Here is a 26276-nt window from a genome sequence, read left to right on the forward strand (position 1 = left end):
CCAATAACCACACGGAGATGAGACTCGCCTCCCTTTAATTCAAAATACAGCGGCTCAAGTAAACAGCAACATGTATGAAACAGTATGTAGCCTACGTCCCTGCATAGGAGCAAAAGGCCTATAGAAATTTCACGTTTTCAATAATTCGTATTTATCCAAATATATGTTTTCATCATCACATATTATTTTTATGGTTACTCAATAAAAACATATATGCAAGACTTCGAAATTTACCTTAAATGGGAATGTGGCAGTTTAATACATTAATGCATGAGAAAACAATGCATACATACAATGGGACACATTTGCAAACATTTACAGCATCTCTTTCCTTCAAATTGCATTTTTGATACAGTAATTGGACAGGGAAGGACAATGAACAATTGTTGCTCCATTACGTTTGCTTTGATGTTGGGCTGAAACAGTATACTCAGTCATATTTACCCAAATGTGGAATATTTACAATATAGTACAGGAAGTTGGCATTTAGTTGGCATCTAAAGTATATATATTTTTTATATCTAGGATAAAAAACGAATTAACAAAAAAATGCTTGCTTCAAGAGCAAATTCAAACCCACACCATTCAGACCAATGACAAAAATATCATCAAAATATAAACTTCATTGCAGTTTAGAAAATAGGAATATTTGACAGTTCCAGCGTTGATTCAAAGTGAGGGTTAGGGCTATGCCCAAATGGCACCCTATTCCCTATATAGTGCACTACTTTTGACCAAAGCCCAAGTCTTTGCTAGGTAAAGCCCCGCCTTATCTTAGCTCACAGGTCACCATAGCAGCACCCACCTGTAGCATGCGCTCCAGCAGGTATATTTCACTGGTCACCAACAAAGTCAATTCCACCTTTGGCCGCCTTTCCTTCCGGTTCTCTGCTGCCAATGACTGAATGAATTTAAAAAATCACTGAAGCTGGAGACTCATATCTCCCTCACTAACTTTAAGCATCAGCTGTCAGAGCAGCTCACAGATCATTGCACCTGTACATAGCTCATCTGTAAATAGCCCATCCAACTACCTCATCCCCATATTGTTATTTTTATTTTTTTTGCTCCTTTGCACCCCAGTATCTCTACTTGCACATTCATTTTCTGCACATCTATCACTCCAGTTTACCTGCTAAATTGTAATTACTTCGCCACTACAGCCTATTTATTGCCTTACCTCCCTAATCTTACCTCATTTGCACACAATGTATATAGATTTGTTCTATTGTGTTATTGACTGTACGTTTGTTTATTCCATGTGTAACTCTGTTTAGTTGTTTGTATCGCACTGCTCTGCTTTAACTTGGCCAGGTCGCAGTTGTAAATGAGAGATTGTTCTCAACTGGCTTACCTGGTTAAATAAAGGTGAAATACATATATATATATATATTTGTAAGTCTCTGGTCAGAAGTAGTGCACTATATGGGGAATAGGGTGCCATTTGGGATGCAAACCTAGATCTACAGTATAAACTACTGCTGGATCAGAGAGTGTAGGAAGTAGGCTGCAGCTATCGTCAACATCACCAGATATCTCCCAGGCTCCAGCAGTTGTCCAGAACTTCCTGTTTAAATGAACATTGAGATGAAAGATTGTATTACATTAATACATCTACACAGTAAGGTTTATTTGTATGTTTCTGTTCAGTTATACACTATCACACCTACTGTATTGGGTGGGTGTGTGTGTGTGGGTGTGTGTGGGTGTGTGTGGGTGGGTGTGTGTGGGTGGGTGTGTGAGTCAGTGGTGTACTTACTTGAGCAACCTTCTGTCTGCTTGAAGATGCCCATCTTCTCACTGTCTTTGATAGAGTTCATCTTGTCCGTACTCACCTCCCCTGGAAGTCAACAGGGTTATTGGTTATTAAAAGTCACAGTAGTATGTAGCATTGTGAGTTACCATAGTATTATTACAATGTTATTGCCACTTTATTCTGCCCTGTAATGTCTTCATCAGGCTTCCCCAAACTAAGAATATTGTGTAAAGATTGTTTTGGAGTCTTTGAAAGCTTGGATGGTATATCATGCATTCTCTACCAGAAAGTTGGTTGGCCCTCTTTGATGTCACATAGGTTGATTCATTGCTATGTTTTCATTTATGAAGCCCTTTTACAAAAAGTTCCACTGTTCCTAACATCATTGCTAAACTTTAGTCATACTAGCTACCACACCCGGTTTCAGGGATGACTAACTCTGTAAATTCCTGTGGTCTCTCAGAGTTAGGTAAATCAGCTTTAGTTTTCTTGCACATTATTTGTGGAACAATCTTCAAAATGTTAAATGTGAAGTTCTGGTGCCTCTAGGTCCATTCAGAAAGCTGATTGAGGACCTTATTACTGATGAATGTGATGTGCTGGTGCCTCTAGGTCCATTCAGAAAGCTGATTGAGGACCTTATTACTGATGAATGTCTTTGTTTTTTATGATCGTGTTTTTCTTTATGTGTGTATTTTGTATTTATATTTTCATGTGTGTATTTTCTGTAATTTATTGTCTCAGTATGACTCAATAAATACATCTACAGCCTAGTCTGAGTACCCAGATCAAGGAAAAACTATGTTTTTTTCACTAAGATAGTTATCATTCACAACTCTGTGTGTCTTCATCGGGCAGTCCTAGACTGAGAATGTTCCACTGTGTTCTTCTGATGTCATAAAGGCCATCCTGTCTGTGCTATACTGTGGTACCACTTCTCCATACACTGCTCTCCTCTGTCCTACTGGGACAGACAATTTGGAGGGGGACACAGGCTGCATCCCAAAGGGCACCCTATTCCCTACATAGTGCACTACTTTTGACCAGGGTGCACAGGACTTTGGTCAAAAGTAGTACACTATAGAGAATAGCCAGACACTTAACTCCTGCATCAGGTTACCCAGCAGTTTTTCTAGGTTTTGTAAGGCTTTTGAATGGGCAGAATTATTCATTGTCTGGACAGACACAGAGGCCTGAGCAGCTAGCTACTTAGTGCACTACTTTTGATCAGGGACATTAGGGTTCTGTTAAAAGTAGTGCACTATGTAGGGAATAGGGTGCTTTTGGAACACAACTATATCTGAGTAGCTCTCAGAGTGTGACACAAGGGTTGAGAAAACAACAAAGCTTAATGGAGGGAAGAATCAACACCTAGCATAGCATCTACACAGACTCCCACGACTTGACAGTTCATTGAAAACGACACACAAAAACCCTGGTAATTGCTCTGTAGCATGAGGAGGAGTTGTTTTTCTCCATTATACAAGGCTTAATCTGTGTCCTTCAAACCATCTGTGAGCAGCTTACTAGAGGTCGACCGATTAATCGGAATGGACGATTAATTAGGGCCGATTTCAAGTTTTCATAACAATCGGAAATCTGTATTTTTGGACACCGATTTGGCCAATGTTTTATTTTTTATTTTTTTTATTTTTTACACCTTTATTTAATCTTTATTTAACTAGGCAAGTCAGTTAAGAACACATTCTTATTTTCAATGATGGCCTAGGAATGGTGGGTTAACTGCCTCGTTCAGGGGCAGAACGACAGATTTTCACCTTGTCAGCTCAGGGAATTCAATCTTGCAACCTTACAGTTAACTAGTCCAACTGTAACGATTCTCCTCTTCATCTGAGGAAGAGTAGTCAAGATCGGACCAAAATACAGCGTGGCGCGTGTCCATGTTAATATTTATTTTAACTCAGCTGCTTATTTTAACTCAGAACACTAAGACAAAATAACAAAAATAGACCAACACGAAAGAGTTCTGTCTGGTGCAGACACAGAGACAGAAAACAACTACCCACAAACACAGGCTACCTAAGTATGGTTCTCAATCAGAGACAACGATAGACAGCTGCCTCTGACTGGGAACCATACCAGGCCAAACCCAGAAATACAAAACATAGAATGCCCACCCGAACCTACGCCCTGACCAAACCAAAATAGAGACATAAAAAAGGAACTAAGGTCAGGACGTGACACCAACGCTCTAGCCACCTGACTCTCATTGCACTCCACAAGGAGACTGCCTGTTACGCGAATGCAGTAAGCCAAGGTAAGTTGCTAGCTAGCATTAAACTTATCTTATAAAAAACAATCAAACAATCACAATCACTAGTTAACTACACATGGTTGATGATATTACTAGTTTATCTAGCGTGTCCTGCGTTGCATATAATCGATGTGGTGTGTATCGTTGCTCCAATGTGTACCTAACCATGAACATCAATGCCTTTCTTAAAATCAATACACAGAAGTATATATTTTTAAACCTGCATATTTAACTAAAATAAATCCAGGTTAGCAGGCAATATTAATCAGGTGAAATTGTGTCACTTCTCTTGCGTTCATTGCACGCAGAGTCAGTGTATATGCAACAGTTTGGGCCGCCTAATTTGCCAGAATTTTACGTAATTATGACATAACATTGAAGGTTGTGCAATGTAACAGGAATATTTAGACTAATGGATGCCACCCCTTAGATAAAATACGGAACGGTTCCGTATTTCACGGAAAGAATAAAAGTCTGGTTTTCGAGATGATAGTTTCCGGATTCGACCATATTAATGACCTAAGGCTTGTATTTCTGTGTATTATTATGTTGTAACTAAGTTTATGATTTGATAGAGCAGTCTGACTGAGCGGTGGTAGGCAGCAGCAGGCTCGTAAGCATTCATTCAAACAGCACTTTCGTGCGTTTTGCCAGCAGCTCTTCGTTGTGCGTCAAGCATTGCGCTGTTTATGACTTCAAGCCTATCAACTCCCGAGATTAGGCTGGTGTAACCGATATGAAATGGCTAGCTAGTTAGCGGGGTGTGCGCTAATAGCGTTTCAAACGTCACTCGCTCTGAGACTTGGAGAGGTTGAGGGTGGCTGTTGTCGTTGTGTTGCTGGTTCGAGCCCAGTGAGGAGCGAGGAGAGGGACGGAAGCTATACTGTTACATTGACAATACTAAAGTGCCTATAAGAACAACCAATAGTCAAAGGTATATGAAATACAAATGATATAGAGAGAAATAGTCCTATAATAACTACAACCTAAAACTTCTTACCTGGGATTATTGAAGACTCACGTTAAAAGGAACCACCAGCTTTCATATGTTCTCATGTTCTGAGCAAGGAACTTAAACGTTAGCTTTTTTCATGGCACATATTGCACTTTTACTTTCTTCTCCAACAATGTGTTTTTGCATTATTTAAACCAAATTGAACATGTTTCATTATTTATTTGAGGCGAAATTGATTTTATTGATGTATTATATTAAGTTAAAATAAGTGTTCATTCAGTATTGTTGTAATTTTCATTATTACAAATAAATAAAAAAATTGTCCGATTAATCGGTATCGGCTTTTTTGGTCCTCCAATAGTCGGTATCGGTGTTGAAAAATCGGTCGAACCCTACAGCCTACCTCCTCATTCTTCAAAAAGGCATTCCTCCACTCACCAACACCCACAGCTCATGTTTCAGCACCTACATTCCCTCTCTACCCGACTGTCAGTTGTGACACTTTAATGACAAAGACAACTATATAAGCGGTGTGATGTTCAATTACTCAGACAACATAATTATAACGTTTCGGTTGTAAACAATAGGTTTACATTCCAGGTGAATGCTTTTGACTAATGTAGTGTGTCATGGCCTCCGAGAAACTAGATTCCAACATAGATTTCCAAATATGTAAATGCACACACACACACCTAAACACCTTCTTTGCCCGCTTTGAGGATAATACAGTGCCACAGACACGGCACGCTACCAAGGACTGTGGGCTCTCCTTCTCTGTGGCTGACGTGAGTAAGACATTTCAACGTGTTAACCCTCGCAAGGCTGTCGGCCCAGACGGCATCCCAAGCAGCGTCCTCAGAGCATGCCCAGACCAGCTGGCTGATGTGTTTACGGACATATTCAATCTCTCCCTATCCCACTATGTTGTCCCCACATGCTTCAAGATGGCCACCATTATACTTGTACCCAAGAAGGCAAAGGTAACTGAACTAAATTACTATCGCCCCATGGTACTCACTTCTGTCATCATGAAGTGCTTTGAGAGACTAACCAAGCATCATATCACCTCCACCTTACCTGTCACCCTAGACCCACTTCAATTTGTGTATCGCCTCAATAGGTCTACAGATGATGCAATTGCCATCACACTGCACACTGCCCTATCCCATCTGGACAAGAGGAATACCTATGTAAGAATACTGTTCATTGACTACAGCTCAGCATTCAACATCATAGTACCCTCCAAGCTCATCATTAACCCTGGGTCTCAACCCCCGCCCTGTGCAATTGGGTCCTGGACTTCCTGATGGGCCGCTCCCAGGTGGTGAAGGCAGCAAACACTTCACTGATCCTCAACATTGGGGCCCAACAAGGGTCCGTGCTGAGCCCTCTCCTGTACTCCCTGTTCACCCATGACTGTGTGGCCATGCACGCCTCCAACTCAATCATCAAGTTTGCAGACGGCACAACAGTAGTAGGCTTGATTACCAACAATGACGAGACAGCCTATATGGAGGAGATGCTGGCACTCGGAGTGTGGTGTCAGGAAAACAACCTCTCACCCAATGTCAACCAAACAAAGGAGATGATCTTGCACTTCAGGAGGCTGAAGAAATTTGGCTTGTCACCAAAAACTTTTACAGATGCACAATTGAGAGCATCCTGTCGGGCTGTATCACTGCCTGGTACGGCAACTGCAACGCCCACAACCACCGCAGGGCACTCAAGAGGGTGGTGCGGTTTGCACAACGCATCACCAGGGTCAAACTACATGCCCTCCAGGACACCTACAGCACCCGATGTAACAGGAAGGCCAAAAAGATCATCAAGGACAACAACCACCCGAGCCACTGCCTGTTCACCCCGCTACCATCCAGAAGGCGAGGTCAGTACAGGTGCATCAAAGTTGGGACCGAGAGATAGAAGCCTATCTCAAGGCCGTCAGACTGTTAAACAGTCATCACCAACCTCAGAAAGGCTGCTGCCTACATACAGACTTGGAATCATTGGCCAGTCTAATAAATGGATCACTAGTCACTTTAATAATGCCACTTTAATAATGTTTACATATCTTGCATTACTCATCTCATATGTATATATCGTATTTTATACCATCTATTGCATCTTGTCTATGCCTCTCTGTCGTTGCTCATCCATATGTTTCTATGTATATATTCTTATTTTATTCCTTTACTTAGATTTGTGTGCATTAGGTAGTTGTTGTGGAATTGTTAGATTACATGTTAGATATTGCTGCACTGTGGGAACTAGAGGCACAAGCATTTCGCTACACTCGCAATAACATCTGCTAACATCTGTATGTGACCAATAACATTTGATTTGACCTTTCCAATATAACGTTAGACTGGTGATAGACCTACGCTGTATTGTCACTGTTAGTATTTGACTTGAGCTGACATTTACCTTAAAATGAGGGACAACAATGTGCAGTAGCTGTCATTCTTCCTGGAATTGCTGTCATCGCTTCAACACCTCTGCAGTGAACCTGTCCTGAAACCACTTCTGAATATGGGTGACTAGCTTCTCACTACTTTCAATGACTCACTGAGGAAGATACTTTATTGTTTTTCTGAAGATGCTGTAGGCTCTTAGACTATAAGCTCTAGGGGATCTCCCTCACTAGTGCTTAAAGCTCCAATGCAGCCGTTTTATCTCAATATCAAATCATTTCTGGGTAACAATTAAGTACCCTGCTGTGATTTAAAATGTTCAAAAATAGCAAAGAGCAAATTCTCAAGCTAGAATTTTGCTCGGACTGTCTGGGAGTGGTCTGAGTGGGGAGCTGAAAACTGAAAATTAGCTGTTATTGGCAGAAAGATTTGGAACTCTCTTTCTTATTGGTCTATTAACTAATTTACCACCTGGTGATATCACCAGGCAGGCTAAAGCGCCATCCCACTAAAACAGGCAAGAATTTCAGGCTGCCTTTTCAAACAGCTCTTACATTAAAAGAGCATTATCATAATTATATTTTAACCTCATGGTGAGGAAAAATGTATATTGTAAAACACAGGAATATCACTTTCGACTGCACTGGGACGTTACACTTTATGGTTATTGTTAAAACAATTCCCCCACATGCACTGTCAGATGTTATAGGCTGATCTGATTCATCAGCACAACCCACACACTTCCTTGATACACCTCAGGAGAGGGGACTTGGTACATTATCATGGGCACAGACAATAATTCATTCTGTAATGTTTTGACTTTGCTACAATTATTAGTGTTTGTGCTGGAACATTTGTCTGTGTCTTATTTGGAAAGAATGTAACTTTTGAACAATATAGAAATTCAAAGGGAACACGCTTTCAGGCAGATTTTGATAAAGGAATATTGGGCATCATTGCGCTGAACCATAGACAAACAATATACTTCTGTATGTCATCAGCTGTACCAGAGATAAGGAAGCTGATAATAGCATGGGCACAGACAAGAATTACCAATGTAATGTTTTGTGTCTTAAGTGCCACTGCCTCCGTAATTCCGAGACATAAAATGTTTCTTATTTTTCCTACTTTGATCAGAGAATATTGTGAATCACTGTGCTGTACCCATTCACATACAGCACTCTTACTGGCTGTACCTGAGACAAGGAAGCTGACTTTCTGGCATGGTCCATCCACTGTGGCCCGAGGGGACCCTGGAAGGATGGTGACCCTGGACATGTTCACCTCTAGGACCTCTGCCACCCTATTGCGGAAGTCATATCTGGAGAGATAAATGAACAGTAGGCAATTTGTATGATTGTTTTTATAATTAGTTGGGAAAATATATATACATACATACATACATACATACATACATACATACATACATACATACATACATACATACATACATACATACATACATACATACATACATACATAATATTATATATATCCCATTTAGCAGACGCTTTTGTCCAAAGCGACTTACTTACTTTTACATATGGGTGGTCCAGCGTGAACGGCTGGGGCCACTACTTTTACATATGGGTGGTCCCAGCGGGAATCGAACCCACGACGCTTGGCGTTGCAAGCGCCATGCTCTACCGACTGAGCCACACAGGACCCATACATACATACATACATACAGTGGTATGTATACTTATTAATACTTATTTTCCACCATAATTTGCAAATAAATTCATTAAAAATCCTACAATGTGATTTTCTGGATTTTTTTTTCTCATTTTGTCTGTCATAGTTGAAGTGTACCTATAATGAAAATTACAGGCCTCTCTCATCTTTTTAAGTGGGAGAACTTGCACAATTGGTGGCTGACTAAATACTTTTTTCCCCCACTGTACATACATACATATATATACAGAGGCTGCATAATAATGGAACGGAGCAAATGGAATGGCATCAAACACCTGGAAACCATGGAAACCACGTGTTTTATGTATATGGTACCATTCCACTGATTCCGCTCCAGTCATTATCATGATCCCGTTCTCCCCAATTAAGGTGCAACCAACATCCTGTCATATATACAGAGCCTTCAGAAAGTATTCAGACCCCTGTACTTTTCACATTTTGTATAAAAATGTTTTTCCTCTTCAATCTACATACAATACCCCATAATGACAAAGCGAAAAAATGTTTTTATAAATGTTTGCTAATTTATTAAATATTAAAAACTGATATACCTTATTTACATAAGTATTCAGACCTTTTGCTATGAGACTCGAAATTTAACTCAGGTGCATCCTGTTTCCATTGATCAACTTTGAGATGTTTCTACAACTTGATTGGAGTCCCACCTGGGGTAAATTCTATTGATTGGACATGATTTGGAAAGGGACACACCTGTCTATATAAGGTCCCACAGTTGACAGTGCATGTCAGAGCAAAAACCAAGCCATGAGGTCGAAGGAATTGTCCATAGAGCTCTGAGACAGGGTTGTGTTGAGGCACAAATCTGGGGTAGGGTACCAAAATATTTCTGCAGCATTGAAGGTCCCAAGAACACAGTCGCCTCCATCATTCTTAAATGGAAGAAGTTTGGAACCACCAAGACTCTTCCTACAGCTGGCCGCCTGACCAAACTGAGCAATCGGGGGAGAAGGGCCTTGGTCAGGGAGGTAACCAAGAACCCGATGGTCACTCTGACAGAGCTCCAGAGTTCCTCTGTGGAGATGGGAGAACCTTCCAGAAGGACAACCATCTCTGCAGCACTCTACCAATCAGGCCTTTACTGTAGAGTTGCCAGACGGAAGTCACTCCTCAGTAAAAGGCACATGACAACCCATCTGTGTGATATTGAGTATACAAAACATTAAGAACAGTATGCTGGCCAATGTTGATTCCATTGTTTTCCACAGCTGTGTCAAGTTGGCTGTATGTCCTTTGGGTGGTGGACCATTCTTGATACACACGAGAGCGGGAAAAACCCAGCAGCATTGCAGTTCTTGACTCAAACCAATATGCCTGGCACCTAAAATCATACCCTGTTCAAAGGCACCTAAATATGTTGTCTTGCTCATCCATCCTCTGAATGAAACACACGATCCATGTCTCAAATGTCTCAAGGCATAAAAATCCTTTAACCTGTATCCTCCCCTTCATCTACACTGATTGAAGTGGATTTAACAAGTGACATCATTAAGGGATCATATTACAGCTTTCACCTGAATTCACCTGGTCAGTCGATCATGGATAGAGAATGTGTTCCTAATGTTTTGTACACTTGGCGTATATGAATTCATGATGATGTACTGTCATCCCATAATTCAGGATTAGTGATGGTGTATTATCATGTAAATGAGATATGGTTGGATTGTCTTCTTGGTACGGCTATTGGAACTGGGCCAAACCCTTTATGAGGATATGATCAATGAGTTGTGTCACATTGTTGTCAATGAATCCTCCATCGTCTTATACAGGTGTGGCACCTGAGGAGGTGGTGAGAATACACTCTTTAAAAAAAGGTGTTATCTCGAACCTAAAAGGGTTCTTCGGCTGTCCCCATAGGAGAACCCTTTGTAGAACCCTTTTGGGTTCCAGTTAGAACCCTTTTGGGTTCTATGTAGAACCCTTTCCACAGAGCAAATAATACTGGTGTTTCCTTGATGGTTGAAATATTCCCCATAAATGTAAGTGCCAGGTACTCAAGTATTAAAAACAAGTAGTCTAAGTAGTCTAATTACATTCACTTCCTCATTCCCTCTCCAGTTCCACGGTTTAATACCCGCTCAGTCTCACATATTGGCTCCCAACACGTACGCCTGTAGGTCTTAGCTTGATGGGCTAACACAGTCTTGAGTTCACAGGCGGTTTAATACCCAATCACACCCACCTGCTGAAAGACATGACGTTGGGGAAGGTCTGCTCTGCCCAGGGGGATTCTGGAAGAATGACGGCACACGCCAAGACATCGCTGCCTCTCCTCAGGACCAGGGACCTGTGGACCACTACAACAACAACATCAACAACAGCACCAAAGTCAGAAATATACTTTTTATATTATCACCTAAATGACTTTGTTTTTCACACATGACATATCACCTAATAGTGAAGGTGGTTGACATTTTTCTCATGAAACTTGATTCTCTTGGGAAACAATGTGTTGCAACAATTTTGGATTGCAGTTCGGTGAGCGTGCAATGACAACACATCAATATTATGTTTCATGTGCATGCTAAAGGAGTCTAGATGTCTGAACAGGCAATGTGTGTCTGTTACCTGTGTACTACCCTGACATGTGTATGCTGGTGTCTGAGTACAGCTATCTGTATTCTGTCTGGTCCAGCTTACAGTGCTGTGTGTGTGTGTGTCTCTGTGTGTGTGTGCGTACATGCTTGTGTGTTACCTGTGTAGTCCCCAGCCAGTTGTATGCTGGTGTCATGCTATCTGTATTCTGTGTGTTACCTGTGTAGTCCCCAGCCAGTTGTATGCTGGTGTCGGTGTAAAGCTGTCTGTGGGTCAGGCTGACTGTCCCCTGTCTGGTCGTCAGGTCTCCCACCTCACAACTCAGAGCGTTGTCACGGGAACAACTGGAGTTCTGAGAGAGAACAGAACAGAGCAGAGGACGGAACCAACCATAGAAATATAATTACTAGAAGGGAAGTCCCCATTCATGTCAATAGGGCTGGGTCAGAGGTTCCATGACTGTTCTACTCATTCTAATGTTATTGAAACCAATTCCAACAAACACTTCCACTTCTGGTTATGAGAACAATGTGAAGTATATGGTTGTGGTTGTGGTGTAGTTTCAAGTTTTAATGTCACGCATAAGTACAGTGAAATGCCTGTCTTGCAAACTCAAAACCCAACAACTGTGACATTGTCAAAGACAAAGATGCGATGGAATATCAAACACAGTTCCGTTGGATTCCATAAGACTTGCTGATCAAGTGGAACTTTAAAGTTGGAATAAAGCAGAGATCAGCGCTACGTAGTGGGGGAAATTCTCCTATGATGGCGACGTGCTGGGCCCTAATTCATAAAGTGTCTCAGAGTAGGAATGCTGATCTATCCTAGACACTTCATGAAGAAGACCATAATGTATTGTGAGTGAACATGAGAGAATAAACTCACCCCAGCTTCCATGTTGAAGGGGTTAAACGTGTCCCAAACACTGGGACACTGGTGGTCGTTCACCTCAGAGCCTTTACCAGTGATGGTCCAGGAAACCTCTGTTACCTGGTTACAGTGGGGAAAACAGGATTTCTCTGATGTTTTATCATTCTTCTTATACAGCTTCCCTTTTCCAATAGAACCTGGGATTCTACGGTAGATAGACTCTAGTGACAGACAGTAAAATGTTACAGGGCAGCTGATTTGTTTCTACGTCTGTATTGTGTTTCTACGTCTGTATTGTGTTTCTACGTCTGTATTGTGTTTCTACGTCTGTATTGTGTTTCTACGTCTGTATTGTGTTTCTACATCTGTATTGTGCTTCTACGTCTGTATTATGTTTCTACGTCTGCATTGTGGTTCTACGTCTGTATTGTGTTTCTACATCTGTATTGTGTTTCTACGTCTGTATTGTGTTTCTACGTCTGTGTTGTGTTTCTACGTCTGTGTTGTGTTTCTACGTCTGTGTTGTGTTTCTACGTCTGTGTTGTGTTTCTACGTCTGTATTGTGTTTCTACATCTGTATTGTGTTTCTACGTCTGTGTTGTGTTTCTACGTCTGTGTTGTGTTTCTACGTCTGTGTTGTGTTTCTACGTCTGCGTTGTGTTTCTACGTCTGCGTTGTGTTTCTACGTCTGTATTGTGTTTCTACGTCTGTATTGTGTTTCTACGTCTGTATTGTGTTTCTACGTCTGCATTGTGTTTCTACGTCTGCATTGTGTTTCTACGTCTGAATTGTGTTTCTACGTCTGTATTGTGTTTCTACGTCTGTATTGTGTTTCTACGTCTGTATTGTGTTTCTACGTCTGTATTGTGGTTCTACGTCTGTATTGTGGTTCTACGTCTACGGCTAGATAACAGCCACTATGTGACGTAAGTTATTTGTTGCCACAAAAATAGGATATTTTTCCAGGCTCCTGTTTTTAATTGTACCTACCTGTGATAAGGTTAGGAATTAGATAACAATGACAATGTGACCGTTTGTTGTTGTTGTATCTATTACAAGAGATTGAACAGATGCAAGAGGTCCATGCATGCTTACATCTAGCACCTGTGACGCCCGCACGTCCACCTCCAGAGTGATGTCACTGTAGCTGCCATCCAGAAAAGTCTGCTGGGACTGAAGACAGTAGAGGATACTGTTAGACAAGCTACTGAGTCAATGGGACTGAAGACAGTAGAGGATACTGTTAGACTAGCTACTGAGTCAATGGGACTGAAGAGAGTAGAGGATACTGTTAGACTAGCTACTGAGTCAATGGGACTGAAGACAGTAGAGGATACTGTTAGACTAGCTACTGAGTCAATGGGACTGAAGACAGTAGAGGATACTGTTAGACTAGCTACTGAGTCAATGGGACTGAAGACAGTAGAGGATACTGTTAGACTAGCTACTGAGTCAATGGGACTGAAGACAGTAGAGGATACTGTTAGACTAGCTACTGAGTCAATGGGACTGAAGACAGTAGAGGATACTGTTAGACAAGCTACTGAGTCAATGGGACTGAAGACAGTAGAGGATACTGTTAGACTAGCTACTGAGTCAATGGGACTGAAGACAGTAGAGGATACTGTTAGACTAGCTACTGAGTCAATGGGACTGAAGACAGTAGAGGATACTGTTAGACAAGCTACTGAGTCAATGGGACTGAAGACAGTAGAGGATACTGTTAGACTAGCTACTGAGTCAATGGGACTGAAGACAGTAGAGGATACTGTTAGACTAGCTACTGAGTCAATGGGACTGAAGACAGTAGAGGATACTGTTAGACTAGCTACTGAGTCAATGGGACTGAAGACAGTAGAGGATACTGTTAGACTAGCTACTGAGTCAATGGGACTGAAGACAGTAGAGGATACTGTTAGATACTGTCAATGGGACAGAAGACAGTAGATACTGTTAGACTAAACTACTGAGTCAATGGGACTGAAGACAGTAGAGGATACTGTTAGACTAGCTACTGAGTCAATGGGACAGAAGACAGTAGAGGATACTGTTAAACTAGCTACTGAGTCAATGGGACTGAAGACAGTAGAGGATACTGTTAGACTAGCTACTGAGTCAATGGGACTGAAGACAGTAGAGGATACTGTTAGACTAGCTACTGAGTCAATGGGACTGAAGACAGTAGAGGATACTGTTAGACTAGCTACTGAGTCAATGGGACTGAAGACAGTAGAGGATACTGTTAGACTAGCTACTGAGTCAATGGGACTGAAGACAGTAGAGGATACTGTTAGACTAGCTACTGAGTCAATGGGACTGAAGACAGTAGAGGATACTGTTAGACTAGCTACTGAGTCAATGGGACTGAAGACAGTAGAGGATACTGTTAGACTAGCTACTGAGTCAATGGGACTGAAGACAGTAGAGGATACTGTTAGACTAGCTACTGAGTCAATGGGACTGAAGACAGTAGAGGATACTGTTAGACTAGCTACTGAGTCAATGGGACTGAAGACAGTAGAGGATACTGTTAGACTAGCTACTGAGTCAATGGGACTGAAGACAGTAGAGGATACTGTTAGACTAGCTACTGAGTCAATGGGACTGAAGACAGTAGAGGATACTGTTAGACTAGCTACTGAGTCAATGGGACTGAAGACAGTAGAGGATACTGTTAGACTAGCTACTGAGTCAATGGGACTGAAGACAGTAGAGGATACTGTTAGACTAGCTACTGAGTCAATGGGACTGAAGACAGTAGAGGATACTGTTAGACTAGCTACTGAGTCAATGGGACTGAAGACAGTAGAGGATACTGTTGGGTCAATGGGACTGAAGACAGTAGAGGATACTGTTAGACTAGCTACTGAGTCAATGGGACTGAAGACAGTAGAGGATACTGTTAGACTAGCTACTGAGTCAATGGGACTGAAGACAGTAGAGGATACTGTTAGACTAGCTACTGAGTCAATGGGACTGAAGACAGTAGAGGATACTGTTAGACTAGCTACTGAGTCAATGGGACTGAAGACAGTAGAGGATACTGTTAGACTAGCTACTGAGTCAATGGGACTGAAGACAGTAGAGGATACTGTTAGACTAGCTACTGAGTCAATGGGACTGAAGACAGTAGAGGATACTGTTAGACTAGCTACTGAGTCAATGGGACTGAAGACAGTAGAGGATACTGTTAGACTAGCTACTGAGTCAATGGGACTGAAGACAGATACTGAGGATAGTCAATGGGACTTAGACTGTTAGACTAGCTACTGAGTCAATGGGACTGAAGACAGTAGAGGATACTGTTAGACTAGCTACTGAGTCAATGGGACTGAAGACAGTAGAGGATACTGTTAGACTAGCTACTGAGTCAATGGGACTGAAGACAGTAGAGGATACTGTTAGACTAGCTACTGAGTCAATGGGACTGAAGACAGTAGAGGATACTGTTAGACTAGCTACTGAGTCAATGGGACTGAAGACAGTAGAGGATACTGTTAGACTAGCTACTGAGTCAATGGGACTGAAGACAGTAGAGGATACTGTTAGACTAGCTACTGAGTCAATGTAATTTAACCAGGTGTTTTAAGGTTATGCAATCTTACGTCACTGGGAACATGGACACCTGCTGTCCTGTATTAGCACTTGTTTTATGAGACGCTCATACCAGGTGTTCTGAACTGTCTGTAAAGAGCACGCAAATCCTGCATCTGATAGACCATAATATTTGAAAGGATATTTGATGGGTTCTCTAAGCATCCTAAACAGTGATAGAGATACACTGTGGAAGACACGGGTCTGTATAGGAGCCTGACAAATACAGCTGTTCTCCTGAGTGCTTTAGACTGGGGACTGCCGGGGGCTGCCGGGAGGCTGGGGGCTGACTCTACAGGCCAATACTACATGTCTGTGTTTACACAGGGAGGCCAAATCTGATATTTTTCCACAAATTGGTCTTTTTACCAATTTGATTGTTCAAAAGACCAATTAATGAAAGAAGAAAAACATGAGAAATGGGCTGCCTGTGTAAACACAGCCATAGACACACATAGACAAACACAAACACTCACAGATATACACACACAGATCCAGACACACGCCCTACCGTCACACACAGCCCTAATGAATTCACTGTCTGGCGCAGCAGAAAATACAGTGTCATGTTTTTGTGGCAGCTTTGTAATGATTCTCCTGGGATGTATCATAACCGGGATAACATCCACCCCTGCAGATGCGTGTTCTTGTATTCCTCATGGTCTGAATTAGTCTAAATTGGTTTCCTCTGTAGGCAATAATGAATTCTTTTTTGTTGTTGTATATATTTGGCAATTATTGCTTTATTGGATTTTTTTCTGAAATAGCATTAGACCGGATTCAAACCAGTGAAGTACTTTTGTGCCATCTTAATATTGGAGAGAGCAAAGGTGAGGTCCAGGTCTTACCAGTGTGACTGTCCCTGTCACCGTGCTTTTGAAGACAGCCTTGGCAAACACCCAGTGTCCATCTGTTGCATTCTCAGCTAAGATGTCAGCACACCGCATCCTGGAGTTCACAAACACAAACAGACCAACTATGAACTCATTAAAGAAAGCAATTATTGTGAGCGACTAAAAAATGAAACATTTAGGGGACGCAAACCTGATTCAGATGTGTTATAAACTGTTATGCCGATTCAGAAGACTGACCACATACCCCCTTTACAAGTCAACACCACAACAAGAGATGAGGATGCAGTATTCCAGACGTCCTACCCTATAAAGGCCTTTACCTGTTTGGCTTCTTGTTGTGCCAAAGAAGCTTCGTTCAAGGTAATAATGTGAGCTGTCCCATGTCCTGTATAGCCAAGTGTAGCTCATTTGGTAGAGCATGGTGCTTACAATGCCAGGGTTGTGGGTTCAATTCCCATGGGGGACCAGTATGAAAATGTATGCACACACATACTCTGAATACGAGCATCTGCTGAATGACTCAAATGTCTGTGTGTCCTAGAGTGTTGGGCCAGTAAGCGAAAGGTTTTTCTGGATCGAATCCCTGAGCTGACAAAGTACAAATCTGTTGTTCTGCCCCTGAACAAGGCTGTTAACCCACTGTTCCCCGGTAGGCTGTCATTGTAAGTAAGAATTTCTTCTTAACTGACTTGCCTAGCGAAATAAAGGTTACATTTAAAAAATAAATAAAAGTGAATATAGCGATCTCCCTTTTACATGAGTACAGTGTTTGATTTGAGTCAGAAATTATTCTGCGTGAACCGACTGAGTTAAAGAGGAATGGTACAATAATGTAAAACATTCTAATTATGTCAGAAGTTCCGTTCATGAATGTCAAGGTATCACAAATGTGACCCAAAGAGGAACCAAGTCTACAGCCGTCTTAAATGAATCACACACCACCTGTTACAATCTTTCCCCTTGTGTATTTCTGGTTTGGCTGTTTATAGCACTCCTGGAGGGAACTGTGGCTATACAGACCCATGACAAAGGACACATTCTCTCTCTGTCTCTGTCCTCTGTCCCTCACACACACACACACACACACACACACACACACACACACACACACACACACACACACACACACACACACACACACACACACACACACACACACAAAATCCCCACACTCACCTGGATCCGTTAGTGTAGTGAACCACCAATGACCTCCCCACTATACTGTTCGGCCCTGTCATCGGCATATTCCCATCCAAATACTGAGTCTGTGTCTGGTTCTGATCCGTCAGCATCCCGAACTTCCCGCTGATATCCCCGGTCTCATACTCATCCACAGTCCCTGACCCCGGAGCAGGAGAAGCAGACACATTCCAGGAGAAGGGGTTGAAGTGGTCCATGACGTTGCTGTCCGAGCAGGGCTCTCCTGCAATATTAATGATAATATGCTTTATTTGATAAAAGCCTTTCACAAAATGAGGGGAAAGGATTGATACTTTGAAGTTTAAAAAAATTAAGATTTTATCAAGTCATCCGTTCATATTACAAAAGAGTTACAACTTTGAAATGAATTAACAGATATACACACAAAGGCTGAACAAACAGTCAGAACACTAGAGGAGTTTCACAACACTCAAGGACACCTGGCTCCCATTGTGAAGTACATGAAATAGTACCTGTGGTACTGATAGGCAGCATGTGGACGTGGTAGCCCCCAGCCCTCGAGCTGAGTCCAGCCAGGGAGACGTCCATCATGGTTGGGCCCTGAGGGAAAGCCTGGGAGAACCGGATTTGGCCCCTGGAGACCCCTGGTCCATGCCAGGGGCCCAAAACCGCCGCGGGCATCCGGACCTCCGTGAGGTTAGCACAGGCTATCCTGGGGGCGGCGCCCTCCGCACTGTGGATCACCACCGATCGACCAATCATGGAGCCCGACCTGGCGGGAAGTGACAACCAGGAAGTGGTATCCGTGAAGAAGTGTTTGGCCGACGCCCCACCCACTCGGGTCCCCAGGTCGAGGGTGCTGTGCTTTTTGGAGAGGTCCCCCACCTCACAGGAAAAGGGGCTGGAGGGGCCACAGTGGAGGGCGTAGCTCAAATGCTTTGTGTCCACGTTGAAGGGGTTCCAGTGGTCTCCCGTGGTCCCACACCTCCCCTTGTCCGCGTCTGTCTCCGAGCTGATAGGAGACATGTGGATGTGCCAGTGGTGGTTACGTGTAGCGGTCTCGGAGGGTCTCCCATAGGACAGATCCATGAAGACTGTGACATCAGACAACGGGTTGCTCTTGAGTTGGACGAACTGGACCATACCCACCACAGGGTGACGGAATGTAGCCCTGGCTACATGCACCTCTCCTGGGTAGCTTATGTAGGCGCACAGGAACCTAGTTCCATCCGGACGGTGGATTACCACAGACCGACCCACTATGCTGTTCTGTCCGAACAGAGGGAGGTTGAAGTCTGTGAAAACTGCTTCCATCACAGCTTTACCCTCTAGTGACCCATGCCTGGCGCTGAGGTCCCCTACCTCATACCGGTCATGGGTCGACCCAGGTCCAGAGGGGTAGGTGGGATCTTTAGTGTCCATCCCAAACGGGTTCCAATGGCCTCCAACGTTGTCGTTGGAGCAGGTCGTCTGCGGCGGTGACCTCATAGGAGGTGTGGGGAAGTGGTGGATGTGATAGGGTCCGACCCGGCTCCCCAGATTGGTCAGATTCACGCTCAGTTTTGTGACTTCGAACGGCGAGTCCTGCCTAAAGAGGAAGTTACCCTTGACCCCTCTCATGTTCACCAGGGCGCTCACTTCCTTCCTATTCATTTGTCTGATCTCAGCGCACATGTAACTCGAAGACCCCAGTTTGAGGAGAGCAAAGCGGGTGTTGGAGCTGAAGCTAGCAAGGTCCAAACGAGACTTGACGGGTGTAAGAGGGCTGCCTACTTTCAGTTCCCCAAGCTGGATGAGAGATGAAGGTTCCAGACTATCCAGAAGAGCCTTACAGTCTCTAGCAGAACTCTGCGACGTCAAGATGGTGATGCTGGTTGCCGTAGCACCGACCTGACCAATCGTTGCCAAGTTTGCGAGGACCCTGGCGTGGGTCTGTCCGACGTTCTGCCTGATGTAAATGTCGCCGGCGACCGAGCTGAAGAACCTGGCCTGCCACGTCTGAACTGTGGTTTGACCGCTTATGACTGTACAAGCTTTGGTGCCGTTGCACGTCTCCAAGGTCAACGAAAGGTCTTCCAGATTTGACCTCTGCTTAAATAGACTGGATATATTAACAGTGGTGTTGGATGAGAATGGATCAATGGTGAACGTGAAGATGCTCGCTCCTACGTTGGCTTCAAGGCAAGGCTGAGCAAAATGGGCGAACATCACAGGGAACACACTCAGGGAAAAGTTGAGCGACGAATCACAGGTTCCGGTACCGGTGACGTTTACGGTCGCCGTCTGATTAGTGGAGTCAAACCGCACCCATCCCGTGACTCCCTCCATGTTTAGGTTGGCCTGAAACTGGATGCAGGAACTGAAACCTGAAAAACACAGCCAAACAGACAGAGAGACAGACAGAGAGACATACAGACAGACAAACATGGAAGTTAATAAGTGCACAAGGAGGTACGTCCCTATTGTGTTACATATGAATTGTTTTGGAGTGTTCACATGCTTTGCCATTATGGACGTAATAACTGACAGGTGTAGTAATTGATATTGATCTTTCTCATTTCTCAAGGAAGTTCTTAAAGGTCCAATGCAGCCGTTTTTATCTAAATATCATTTCTGGGTCACAAATAAGTACCTTACTGTGATCGTTCTCAATTAAAACGGCCGAAAAGAAACCAAAATATCTTCTTGGTAAAGGGCCATTTCTCAAGGAAGAATTTCGCTAGGACTGCCTTGGAGTGGTCTGAGTTGGGAGGGGAAAACTGAAAACTAGCTGTTATTGGCAGAGACGTTTGGAACCCTCTTTTTTATTGGTCTATTAACTAATTACCAGGCAGGCCAAAGCTCCATCCCACCAAAACAGGCTGAAATTTCTGACGGCCTTTTCAAACAGCTCTTACACTAAAAGGTCATTATTATAATCTTCACAATTTCACAGTATTATTTCAACCACTATGGGGGCCATAGTGTGGAAATATATATAAAACACAGGAATTCATGTTTTTGACTGCACTAGGCCTTTTAGGATAATCTTAAAGTGGTTTATAATATTTATTCAAGCTTAAGTATTAACGACTATACAGTAGCAGTGGTTAAACTGATATAGTTTCCAAGGCATGTAGAAAGGGTTTCCCCCACTATTACAGTTACTTCCTCATCACTGTAATGTCAATAGCTAGTATATTTTCATCATCACTGTCATGTCAATAGCTAGTATATTTTCATCATTACTGTAATGTCAATGGCTAGTATATTTTCATCATCACTGTAATGTCAATAGCTAGTATATTTTCATCATCACTGTAATGTCAATAGCTAGTATATTTTCATCATCACTGTAATGTCAATAGCTAGTATATTTTCATCATTACTGTAATGTCAATAGCTAGTATATTTTCATCATCACTGTAATGTCAATAGCTAGTATATTTTCATCATCACTGTAATGTCAATAGCTAGTATATTTTCATCATCACTGTAATGTCAATAGCTAGTATATTTTCATCATTACTGTAATGTCAATAGCTAGTATATTTTTTATTATTACTGTAATGTCAATAGTGGTGGAACAAGTACCCAATTGTCATACTTGAGTAAAAGTAAAGATACCCTAATAGAAAATGACTCAAGTAAAAGTCACCCAGTAAAATCGTACTTGAGTAAAGGTCTAAAAGTATTTAGTTTTAAATATACTTAAGTATCAAACGTATAAATAATTTCAAATTCCTTATATTATCCAAACCAGACGGCACCATTGTCTTGTTGTTTTATTTACGGATAGCCAGGGGCACAATTCAACGCTCAGAAATCATTTACAAACAAAGCATGTGTCACGACTTCCGCCAAAGTCGGTCCCTGTCCTTGTTCGTTCGGCGGTCGACATCGCCGGCTTTCTAGCCATCGTCGATCCACTTTCATTTTCCATTTGTTTTGTCTTTGTTTTACACACCTGGTTCCAATTCCCAAATTACATGTTCATTATTTAACCCCCTGTTTTCCCAATGGTTTTTGTGCGTGATTGTTTTATTGTATGTTCGGTCCGTTGTTTTGTGGGCTTGGTATGTACGACTTGTTATTTGATATTTTGAGTAAAGTTACGAGTGTTACTCATCTCTGCTGTCCTGCGCCTGACTCTTATGCACCAGCTACACACAAAACATTACAGCATGTGTGTTTAGTGAGTCCACCAGATCAGAAGCAGTAGGGATGAGTGTGTGAATTAGACAATTTTCCTATCCTGCTAAGCATTCAAAATGTAATTGTCTTTAAGAATGTAGTGAAGTAAAAGTAAAAGTTGTCAAAAATATAAATTGTAAAGTACAGATACCCAAAACAACTACTTAAGTAAAACTACTTTAAAGTACTACTTAAGTACTTTACACCACTGAATGTCAATAATTAGTACATTTCATCATCACTGTAATTTCAAAAGCTAGAACTGTATATTTAACGTGAGACGATGACAGATAGCTGCAGCGAATTAGTAATATTAAGTAATCAACATGCATGTAGTAGCCTATAAAACAGATACGCTTACCAGTTAATATACCTTCATATTCTAGCCGAATGTTAGCCTATGACTCAGGACTGTTGTGAATGTAAGGTATGCAGTAAACATCAATATTAGGATATCTGGAGGAAGTAAACAAAGCACCTATGAATGTGGGCTATTGGACCTCTCACTTAACCGATATGCCCCCTTACCAGGAGTACACTGCTCACCTGATCTAAGCTAGTGACACACATTGAAATTACACTGGTCTCATGTAACACCTGAATGGATTTCATACAAGAGCTCAACTCAGCCATAGAGAATAGGCTACTGGCGCCAAAGACTGCTGCGTGAGCCAAGCCATGTATTAAGGATGAATGAAATGGCTATCACCCTTGCTACCCAATGGGCCGATAACATTGTCTGAAACTATAGGGCTTTAGTCAAAAGTAGTGCACTATGTAGGGAATAGGGTGCTATTTGGGAAGCAGACATTGTCTCTCAGCGCATGTAATTCTATCAATTAGCCTGGGTAGCCCTGAGAAATGCTACAGTATCAAATGACATTCATAGCTGCTACGGGTGGAGGGTGAAGGGTGAAAAGGTAATAACAGAGTAATGTGTAAATATACACCACAGGTGTGTTCTGAACCTGGGACCATGCAGAAGACAACTCCATTGGAACATCACTGTGATTTTGGCCAACAAGTTTGAAAGATTAGTTTGATACTTGATAGACTAGTTTGATACTTGAAAGATTAGTTTGATACTTGATAGATTAGTTTGATACTTGATAGATTAGTTTGATACTTGATAGATTAGTTTGATACTTAATAGATTAGTTTGATGGATTAGTTTGATTGATTGAATAAAACAAAGTATTCAGAAAGAAACTGTATTGACCATAATCTCTTTTTAGGGACAGTTAATAGTAATAGTTAACAATCAATTATTAACTAAGCAAGTGGATTTCAAGGTGAAAATGTTACGCGACCTTTTTCCACACCCTCTACAGTAACCACGTAAACAGCACTTTGTATACAAAAGAACTGCAAACTAACCAGGCTTAAGTATTGCAAAAGTATTTCAAAAACCATTTGACGTACTTACCCACAAAAGCCAACAGCACGACAACTGGAACAAGGCACATATTGGCAAATGTGTGTATTGTACTAATGTATGAAAACATGCAAAAAATAAAATTCAAAATGTACATGCAAAATCCAATTCAAAAGTGTATAATAAAACATTGAGTGTGTGAAAGAGAGATCATAGTGTGTGTCTGTGTGCGAGCGAGTGTGTGTGTGTGTGTTTGGTCTCAGAAGGAACGACTGTGTCTGTGTGTGAGAGATGTGTGTGCAGCCTCCCTCTCTGTGCCTCTCTCTCTCTCCCAGCATCAACCCCTGCTGTTTAAGCACCTGATTGGTCCAGCCAACACCACTGTATCTATTCTATGGAGAATAGGAAAGGAGGGGCTGGCTGGCTGGTTGGTTAACTGATTGACTGAGTGACTGCCTGACTGGATGTTTAGCTGACTGGTTGGCTTAATGACTGATTGGCTGGCTGAATGACTGACTGCGTGACTTGACAGTTTGTCTGTCGGACTGGATGACTGGTTGGTTGGCTGACCGACTGGCTGGGGAGAACTCCCCTGATCTAATCTCTATGGTCACACTAGGAGGCTATAGCTTTGTGAACACACACTGTTGCCTGTAAATATGATGAATAATAACGCATGTGGATACATGCACACTCACAAAGTACATAGACACACACAGAATTACCCGTACACATACACACAAACTCAAAGTCACAGCTGACACAACGCCTGCACAGGCTGATGACCACACAGCCACACAGTACATAGACACACACATACACATACACACATACACACAATGGTTATGTGGACAGGAAACCCATATTAGTGATTTCCTGAGCCCAAGTCCACACACACACACACACACACACATTCAGACACACACACATTCACACACACAGAAAAAATACATGAACAAGTTAATGAACAATTGATTGAGAGATTAAATACATGAATGATCAGAAGAGATATGGAATGAGTAGAAAAGGAGGAGAGAATTTTAGTTGGGGGCTGTTCTTTATTCAGTTTGAAAGATTGTGTTGTTATTTATATATTAGTTTTAGTTTATGATAAAAGTGTGATTAGAGTTTTTAACCCATAGGATAACCCTTTTTGCTTCTAAGTTAGAACCCTGTTGGGTTCTGTGTAGAACATTCTGTAGAAAGGGTTCTACATGGAACCCAAAAGGGTTCTACCTGCAACCAAAAAGAGTTCTTCAAAAGCGTTCTCCTAAGGTTTTAGAAAGCACCTTGTTTCTAAGAGTGTAGGATCTCTTCATTGATGGTATTTTAAAGTACTTTTTAAGTTTAACTTTTACTCTATGAACCATTTCACCTTGAGGGGGAAAGAAATCTCCTGTACTGTAGTAGGCCAGACCTTTGTTCTTGTTCTTAAAACATTGTGCTTCTCATATTATTGTACTAGACAAAAACTGTGTATTGGTAGTCCTATAGGGATGTGAGTTAAGGGCGCAAAAATATCTTACATACCTACATTTATCGTGCTTGAGTATTTTATGCCGGTCTGGAATCTTGAATGAAACTCAGTCTTGTTGTTACGGATGCTATGTCATCAGTGCATATGTTATTTTACTTAAGGTTCTTAATTGGTTTAATTGATTGGGGATTTTAGCATCTGGTCAGAAAACCAGTGTGTGGATCAGAAAACCAGTCAAGTATCTGGTGTGACTCATGCAGCGTGACACATCTCCTTCTCATAGAGTTGATCGGGCAGTTGATTGTGGCCTGTGGATTGTTGTCCCACTCCTCTTCAATGGCTGTGCGAAGTTGTTGGATATTGGCGGGAACTGGAACACGCTGTCGTACACGTTGATCTAGAGCATCCCAAACATGCTTAATGGGTGACATGTCTGGTGAGTATGCAGACCACGGAGGAACTGGGACATTTTCAGGTTCCGGGAATTGTATACATATGCTCGTGACATGGGGCTGTGCATTATCATGCTGAAACATGAGGTGAATGGCACGACAATGCAATTGCAATTGATAAAATTGTCACGCCCTGGTCGAAGTATATTGTGTTTTGCCTGCATTTATTTGGTCGGGCCAGGGTGTGACATGGGTTTTTTGTGGTGTGTTTTGTCTTGGGGGTGTATAGTCTATGGCTGCCTGAGGCGGTTCTCAATCAGTCAGGTGATTATCGTTGTCTCTGATTGGGAACCATATTTAGGCAGCCATATTCTTTGAGTATTTTGTGGGTGATTGTTCCTGTCTCTGTGTTTATTGTCACCAGATAGGCTGTATAGGTTTTCACGTTCCGTTTGTTGTTTTGTATTGTTCGTTCGTTCTTCGTCATTAAACATGTATCAAAGATACCACGCTGCATTTTGGTCCGACTCTCCTTCACCAGATGAGAACCGTTACAGAATCATCCACCAAGCGGCGTGGTAACAGGCAACAGCAACAGCAGGAGAAACATAATAAGGATTTCTGGGCTTGGGAGGAAATCCTAAACGGAGAAGGACCCTGGGCTCAGCCTGGAGAATATTGCCGCCCCAAAGAAGAACTGGAGGCAGAAAAACGGAGAGGCGCCAGTATGAG

At 42.2% G+C, this 26276-nt stretch overlaps 1 protein-coding gene across 1 annotated transcript; it reads right to left on the reverse strand.

Moving 5' to 3' along the window:
* Window positions 1–18: 18 nt before the first annotated feature.
* cusr (Copper-only SOD repeat protein) lies at window positions 19–24033 on the reverse strand. Its single transcript, XM_064961939.1, has 11 exons — window positions 23727–24033; window positions 18640–20493; window positions 18143–18389; window positions 16961–17060; window positions 13614–13691; window positions 12534–12638; window positions 11865–11997; window positions 11293–11407; window positions 8594–8718; window positions 1760–1840; window positions 19–1567 (listed from the first exon to the last, which is right to left on the reverse strand). The coding sequence occupies exons 1-11, from the start codon at window positions 23830–23832 to the stop codon at window positions 1476–1478; spliced, it is 3036 nt and encodes a 1011-aa protein (XP_064818011.1). The 5' UTR covers window positions 23833–24033; the 3' UTR covers window positions 19–1475.
* Between the last annotated feature and the right edge of the window lie 2243 nt (window positions 24034–26276).

This window comes from Oncorhynchus masou, chromosome 5 (assembly GCF_036934945.1).
Source record: "Oncorhynchus masou masou isolate Uvic2021 chromosome 5, UVic_Omas_1.1, whole genome shotgun sequence".
NCBI lineage: Eukaryota > Metazoa > Chordata > Actinopteri > Salmoniformes > Salmonidae > Oncorhynchus > Oncorhynchus masou.